Raw genomic sequence first — 8,288 nt, forward strand, 5'->3', positions numbered from 1 at the left:
AACTTCATAAAGCGCCTTTCTACAAAGTTCTTTAAGTTAATGTCTCTTATACACCCATTCACGCACACACTAATATATCATATTAGTGCCTGTTTGTTTCCCAGATATATTAGTGTGTGTGTGAATGGGTGTATAAGAGACATTAACTTGAAGAACTTTGTAGAAAGGCGCTTTATGAAGTTCAGTCCATTTCCTGTTATTAGTTTACGGGCAGATCTGCCCGAACCAATATGGCGGCGCCGTTTACGTACGATTCAGCGCTCAATGCGGCGTCTATGTATATATGTCTATGACTGCGAGTATCTGAGGCCACGGTTCATCTGTCAACTGCACACACACACACACACTCACACACACACACACACACACACACAAACACACACACACACTCACACACGCGCACACAAACACACACTCACACACACTGCCTCTCTCCACAGGTGACACTCACCTCTGAAACACTCAGATGCAGATCGGCTCCTCCGTCACATGATCTGTTTGTGACGTGCTCAGGTGAGTCTCCGCCGGACACACAGCGTCGCGAGAACGCACGAGATCTCGTGAATTGACTTCAGGTCGGCCCCGCCCATTATGACGTGTTCTTGTAATGAAACTCGGTGAACACGGAGCATTTTATTTTGAAAATCAACCGGGGTTTTATTTTGTATTTTGTAGCTCTGTGCTGTTGTCAGTCACCTTCAGTCCAGCAGGTGGCAGCAGAGCCTCCAGACATGACAGACAGGTAAACAGCTGACGTCATGCTGACCGTGTCTGTCTGTCACGTTGTCATGACGTCACAGGTGTGTGTAACACATCTGCTCGTGGCCATGTTTGTAGTCCTGCTTCTTCTTCTTCCTCTGATCTAAATATGGTCAAAGACGTGGATCATCAGAGACGCCCACCTGTCAATCAAAGCTCACGCTCTTAACCCTGCATAACTTTAAGCCTTAATATAACCTGAACAGGTAAGCTGTATATAAACTCACGTGTGTCAGACCGGGTCTGATCCATCTGCTCCTCGGACTCTGAATCTTTACTCTCTGCTAGAACACAGAACAAACTGGACGGCACCGTGTGGACTCGAACCTGCACACACATGGAGACTCGGGTTCATATTTACGGATCTTCTCTCGCTGCATGTTTACAAGGCACTAAATGTCTCACGGCGCCATCTGCTGGTAGAAACTATTCCCTGCATTTTTATGAATCTAGTTATGAATAAATCACTAATGGATGGTTCATCACTCAGTATGAATAGAACATGTTTATTTATCCATTTTTATTTATTGATTCACTTCAGCTGCATCATAACTTCAGTGATCTCCTGACAGAGCAGGTCACAGACTCTGTACGAGGTTATCACAGACAGCAACAGACCTGTTTGTCCTGTTTACATTGTTGTGTTTGACACATGCATTATCCTGAAGTCAATAAATCAGTTTAACTTCGAGCCCTGTTTGGTTTTCTTGTTCTGGTTCTTTTGTTGGATGACTGATGGAAACCAAACTCACCTGTGTTTCAGGTCTCACCTTCACCTGAACAGGAAACAGCCTCTGCATTGACTGACTATCGCACAAACTATTTGCGGATTGACTGGTTGTCATGGAGATGCGGTGGTGGACATTACCGGTGGTTGTCATGGTTACTAGAGATGTTAAACAGGAAGAGGACTCGCTGTCCTCGTGAATCTTTGTTTAGTTCATAACATAACTTCATATAAAGAAGAACACTGGAACATTCCTGTTTGTTCATGTTGACTGTTGGAGTCACTTCTTCTGCTCAGGTGTCAGTGATGATCAGTAACTAAGTACTTTTACTGTAGTGTCATTTTGAACTGAGTTACATTCATCAAAATAAATAATAAGACACGTTTTAATTCATACATTATTTTGTATACTCTGTCCAGGTAACATCACCTGACTTTATGAAATGACTTCAAAATAAAATGTGTTCATCAGCTGTTTATTAAACAAACATTCAGCTTCTCTCCAAACATGTTGCTGTTATCACGACACACGTTACATATGAAACCTGGTCACATGACCTCACCTGTACCTGCACACCTGTCACTCACTGAGAACTGAGAACACAGGACTCAAATGATCACAGGTCACCGTGACAACATCCAATGATCCATAAACAACAACAGAAATAAAGAATAACGTGCCGATTATCGTGAAACATTCACACACCAAAATTAGTTTTTCTGATTTGGAGAAACGAAGCCGTCAAATTGTTTGATTTCCTGTTTTATTACGGATCAGTGTCTCACTTTGAGTGTGAGATGAATCAATGTGAGGCCTGAGATTTAACACGTGACGTCACGCTGTGATGACGGATGGATGTGCCGCTGATCCATGTACTTACACACCTGCATTAAAGAGGCACACACCTGCATTAAAGAGGCACACACCTGCATTAATGTTGGACACACCTGCATTAAAGAGGAACACACCTGAATATGTATAATGTACTCCAGCAGTGATTCACGGTACAGATTCATTTTTGAATTGAAATAAAGTTCGTTTGATAAAACGTGAACATCATGGCTGTCATCAGCTGATAGCGACACAGATAGGAAGTTCCTTCCTGATTCTTTCACAGCGGTTACGTAACGCTCACCTGTTTTAACGTGGTGATACTGCTTGTGTACTACGTTATCATTTGTCTTAAGGAGATGGTCATCTTAAGAAAGTGCCTGAACGTGTGACAGAGCTTCTGTAGACCGACATCCTGACGAGGTCTGACTTCCTGTCTGTAACTTTTATTCTCACGTAATGAACCACGAGGTCAGCGAACAGTTTGTAACAGCTGATCCGTGACATGTTTGAACCCAGCCACATGAACACGTTCCAGACAGTGCAGCTGTTTGAAACATTGCTAAAGCCAGAGAGATGAAACATGGAGGTGTGCAGACGTCTCAGACACAAAATGAAACAGAGTGCATCCAACACGAAGAGACGATGAACGCGTGCTCGTCACTCTCGCCTTCAGCTCGTGTGTTTGTGCTTCGTACTTATGTTCAGAAAAGAAACCACAGTCAAGTCAAGCGGAAGGAAAGGCTTCTCACATGTACAGAGCCTGCTCTGCCATTAAAGGAACATTCCAACATCAGCCCAACATCAGCCCAACATCAGCCCAACATCAGCCCAGCATCAGTCCAACATCAGCCCAACATCAGCCCAACATCAGCCCAACATCAGCACATAACAGCCAGGCCAAAACATCAGTTTCCAACATCGTCCACATCAGCCCACCATCAGTCCAACATCAGCCCAACATCAGTCCAACATCAGCCCAACATCAGTCCAACATCAGTCCAACATCAGCCCAACATCAGTCCAACATCAGTCCAACATCAGTCCAACATCAGTCCAACATCAGCCCAACATCAGCCCAACATCAGCCCAACATCAGTCCAACATCCAGCCCAAACATCAGTCCACCATCAGTCCAAACATCAGTCCAACATAGGGACCAACCTCAGTCCAACATCAGTCCCAACATCAGCCCAATATTCAGTCCAACATCCGCCCACATCAGCCCAAATCAGCCCAACACATCCGTCAAAACATCCAGTCCAAAATTATTCCAACATCAGTCCAGAGAGACGCCCTGTTCCAAGTTCCGCACACAGACACGAAGCAGAGCAGCCGCACTAACATCACACAGACAGAACCAGTTCCACTGTGTCGCTTGGGATCCACACAGCAGCAACTTATTCCACTGTTTCTGTGGATGCAAAATTGGATCATATTTTATGGCCGGAAATTGTTTCTGGTTTTCCCCTCTGATGTCCTCCGGCTGCTCCGCCTAAACTCTCTGTGATTTAAAGAGTTTATGATGGACGTGAAGTAACACTGTGACAGCTGTAGCTGCTTTTAGCTCATGTTAGCTCAGTCTGTTAGCTGCTGTTAGCTCATGTTAGCTCAGTCTTTTAGCTGCTTGTAGCTTCTAGTCTGTTAGCTGCTGTAGCTCATGTTAGGCCAGTCTTTTAATGCTGTTAGCTCATGTTAGCTCAAGTCTGTTTAAGCTGCTGTTAGCTACGTACTCAGTCGTTAGCTGCTGTTAGGCTTAATGTTAGCTCAGTCTGTTAACTGCTGTTAGCTCATGTTAGCTCAGTTATGGTTAGCTGCTGTTAGCTCATGTTAGCCAGTCTGTTTTAGTAATGTAGCTCAAGTTGTTAGCTGCTGTTAGCTCATGTAGCTCAGTCTGTTAGCTGCGTTAGCTCAGTTTGTTTAGCTGCTGTTCGCTAATGTTAGCTCATGTCTGTTAGCTAATGTTAGGCTCAGTCTGTTAGCTCAGTTAGCTCCAGTCGTTAGCTCATGTTAGCTAATGTTTAGCTCAGTCTGTTAGCCTAATGTTTTAGCTCATTTGTTTACGCTCATGTTAGCTCAGTCTGTTAGCTCATGTTAGCTAATGTTTAGCTCAGTCTGTTTAGATCATGTTAGCTCAGGTTTGTTAGCTGCTGTTAGCTAAGTTAGCTCAGTCTGTAACGCTAATGTTCGCTCAGTATGTTAGCTCATTTTCGCTCAGTCTGTTAGCTTCCATGTTTCGCTCATGTTAGCTCAGTTGTTCGTCATGTTAGTCAGTCGTTAGCTCATGTTACTCAGTTAGCTCAAGTCTGTTAGTAGCTAGTTAGCTCATGTTAGCTCAGTCTGTTAGCTCATGTTAGCTAATGTTAGCTCAGTCTGTTAGCTCATGTTAGCTCAGTTTGTTGGAGCTCTGCTGCAGTAAATAGTCGTTTGATAGAGGTGAGTCACACCTGAGTGTTCTGATCACCTGACTGTAACGCTCAGCTCTTATTGGTCGCCTGCTCTCAGTTTGTTTACGTAGTGTCATGTTCACACAAAGATCCTGTAATAACCGTTAAGATGTACTGAATCCACTTTATTTATATAGCACAACAACATATGTATTTATCTCTAACTTCTGAATTATAATATAAACGCACCGCAGGTCATCGTCAGCTCGTTACTAACGAGCTTCTTAGCCTCTTTGATGGAGCTAGGCTAACCTGTCTTGTGTTTATGCTAAGCTAGGTTTAGCATCTATGAATGTTGGACTGTTGCTTTAAGTCGTTCAGTGTTTGCAGCTGGTCGGCTCGTGGAATTCATCGAAGCCTTTTTGTTTCCTGATGCTTTAACGCGAGCGTCGTTCGTCGCTTCACCTGCTGAGTGTTGGAGGCTGAACACCGTCAGACTGACGGAGGCGTTCCTTTGGCTGATGGAGTAAAGGAACCCTTCACTGTGTTAGCAATGTGGCTAACATATTAGCATGCTGCGATCACGTGACGTTAGCTTCACCTCCAATCTCAGCTAGCTCACGAGATAGCGCTTAGCAGTGTTAGCTAGTCACTCAGTGTAGCAATGACGTTAGCCTGACTTTTTTTTTTTTACGTTTACAAACAGTAAATTAACAAAATGTACAAACGAACCTCAGGATGAAGAGTCACTGCTGGAGCTCTGCGGTACCGTTAGCTCGTACCGCAGAGCTAACGTTACCGCAGAGCTAACGGTACCGCAGAGCTAACGGAAGTCATGACATGGTGCTAACGGAGTAGCGTTGGCTTTGCTTTCTTCAGGCTGATGTTTGAGCCAATCACTGATCATCACTGAACCTGCTCGTCCAATCAGAGCTGTGGAAACAACAGCAACGTTAGCACATCAGCTAACTAGCTTTATGTCTACAGTAGTAACGTTACTTTGGAGGCCGGCATGAGAGCTCAGACCAACCCTGACCTGAACCCGGACCCTGACCTGAACCTGGACCCGAACCCGGACCTGAACCTGGACCCGAACCCGGACCTGGGCTCAGGGCTTGGACCTGCGCTCCGGCTTGCATGTCATCAAAGTGCTGCATTAGCCTCGCGAGCTAACAGCTGAGGAGTAAGCTCTCTTTATTTGTCGTGTTCAGATACCGGACCACCTTCAAACCTGTTCAGGCTCGGCCCAAATCAGCGTGTGTTCCTTAATGTGACGTTAGTGTGACGTTCAGGTATCAGGTGTGTGTGTGTGTGTGTGTGTGTGTGTGTGAATAAAGTCTCTTGTATGAGTGTCTCTGTTTGTTTCTCTGGGCTTCAGTGTTCAGACGGACAGACCACCACAGAAGAAGATGATCCTCTGAGTTCCCTCGCCGCCTCGCCGCCTCGCCGCCGCCCTCTACATGACGCTGCACTTCCCCTTCAGCTTGTCGGCTCGCTTCTGTTTGCCCGAGCGCTTGCCGTCGATGCTCAGGCTCATGTCCCGCTTCTTCTCCAGGGCCAGCAGCTCCTGGAACAGTTCCTTCACGTTGGAGTTGGTCTTGGCCGACGTCTCCATGAAGGCACACTTCCAGGAGGCGGCCTGAGCCTCGCCCTCCTTCGCCTCCACCTCACGCTGGGCCGTCTCGTCACTTTTGTTGCCCACGAGCATGATGGGAATGGACTCTACAGTGCCTTTGATGGCCAGAACCTGGAGGGACAAAGGACCGGGTCAGGACGGTACCTTCCAGTTTTCACACCTTCATACGCTCATACAGGTGCTTCATACGCACCTGTTGGTAAATGGGTCTGAGCTCCTCCAGTGATTGGCGGCTGGTGATGGAGTAGACCAGGATGAAGGCGTGGCCCTTGGAGATGGAAAGGCGCTGCATGGCGGGAAACTGGTGGCTTCCTGTTGTGTCGGTGATCTGCAGCGTGCAGACGCTCTTATCACAGCTGATCACCTGCAGAGGGGACAGGTACGGGTCAGTGAAGGTCACCTGACAGCGGGGTCACGGTAACGACGAATAAACACCAACTCAGCCTGATGTCGCCAAAATAATAATGAAGGCTGGGGGAGCTGAGGTGGGCGTGTCTGTACCTGCTTGTTTTGACCATATATGGTAAACGATGACAGATGGCACATTGCTACCTGACAGGCTGCAGGTCAGAGACTCCAGGTGTGTGTCTACCTGTCTGTACGTGTCCTCCACTGTGGGGATGTAGGTGTCTCTGAAGGTGCCTTTAACAAACCGGAGGACCAGCGAGCTCTTCCCCACTCCGCCGGCTCCAAACACCACCACCCGGTAGTCGTTACTCTGCTCAGGCATTCTGGGAGTTGGAGTCCGCCTGCTGCTCTCGATAGCTGACCTGTACGCTGAGAGAGACGACAGACGAAGACATCACTATTTTTACTATTTCTATAATATTTATCAACAGTTTGGTTATAAGACTATAGACTATTTACATGTAACATATTTACATGTATCATATTTACATGTATCATATTTACATGTAACATATTTACATGTATCATATTTACATGTAACATATTTACATATATCATATTTACATGTATCATATTTACATGTAACATATTTACATATATCATATTTACATGTAACATATTTACATGTAACATATTTACATATATCATATTTACATGTAACATATTTACATGTAAATATGTTACATGTAAATATGTTACATGTATCATATTTACATGTAACATATTTACATGTAACATATTTACATATATCATATTTACATATATAATGAATTCATTAATACAACTGTCTTTTTGCTGACTCGACCTGATTCAGAAATACGTCATCACAGAATGTTTCAGGTATGTTTGATTTATGAACTGTCTGTATCAGCCTGTGAACACACACACACACACACACACACACACACACACACACACACACGTGGGCTCAGTGTGACGTTGGTGTGTTATTGAGTGTTTGCTCTGTGACATTTAAAGCGTCAGTGATGAGACACGTGTCCTCGTCCTCGTCCTCGTCCTCTCTGATAACGTGACGGACAGATCAGCTAAAGACATGCGGCGAAGGCCTGCGGGAGTTTCCCAGCATGCCGCACTGTACTACCCACAGTATGACTAACGAGCTTTGATTAGAGCACACAGGTGTGACGTCTGCACACAGGTGAGACGTCTGCACACAGTCTGCACAGGTGTGACGTCTGCACACAGGTGAGACGTCTGCACAGGTGAGACGTCTCAGTGATTCACCTGTCTGCAGCTTCAGCACTGAAGACAAGTCAACACCTTTATTAATGATTATAGATTTTACATAGAATGTATTAGGGGGCAGATAGAGAGAGAGAGAGAGAGAGAGAGAGAGAGAGAGGGGCAGATAGAGAGAGAGAGAGGGGCAGATAGAGAGAGGAGGGGCAGATAGAGAGAGAGAGAAAGAGAGACAGAGAGAGAGAGAGAGAGAGGAGGGGCAGATAGAGAGAGAGAGAGAGGGGGGCAGATAGAGAGAGGGAGAGAGAGAGAGAAAGAGAGGGGCAGATAGAGAGAGAG

General features: G+C 45.6%; 1 protein-coding gene and 1 long non-coding RNA gene across 4 annotated transcripts in view; both read right to left on the bottom strand.

Annotated features, from left to right (window-relative positions):
* LOC113747951 (uncharacterized) overlaps positions 1-524 on the bottom strand; it is a 1,922-nt gene extending 1,398 nt beyond the window's left edge. Inside the window, exon 1 of the long non-coding RNA XR_003464017.1 lies at positions 452-524. This is a non-coding gene — a long non-coding RNA (uncharacterized LOC113747951). The remainder of the gene's footprint in view (positions 1-451) is intronic.
* A 5,504-nt stretch (positions 525-6,028) lies between these two features.
* Positions 6,029-8,288, bottom strand: part of diras1a (DIRAS family, GTP-binding RAS-like 1a) — a 5,341-nt gene continuing 3,081 nt past the window's right edge. For all 3 annotated transcript variants that reach the window (XM_010755494.3, XM_027289841.1, XM_027289840.1), the window contains exons 2-4: positions 6,934-7,118; positions 6,535-6,705; positions 6,029-6,452 (exon numbers count right to left, since the gene is read on the bottom strand). In XM_010755494.3, coding sequence (XP_010753796.1) covers positions 6,162-6,452; positions 6,535-6,705; positions 6,934-7,071 — 600 coding nt within the window. In that variant the 5' untranslated portion in view covers positions 7,072-7,118 and the 3' untranslated portion in view covers positions 6,029-6,161. The remainder of the gene's footprint in view (positions 6,453-6,534; positions 6,706-6,933; positions 7,119-8,288) is intronic.

This window comes from Larimichthys crocea, chromosome XVII (assembly GCF_000972845.2).
Source record: "Larimichthys crocea isolate SSNF chromosome XVII, L_crocea_2.0, whole genome shotgun sequence".
In the NCBI taxonomy this organism is placed as follows: Eukaryota; Metazoa; Chordata; class Actinopteri; family Sciaenidae; genus Larimichthys; species Larimichthys crocea.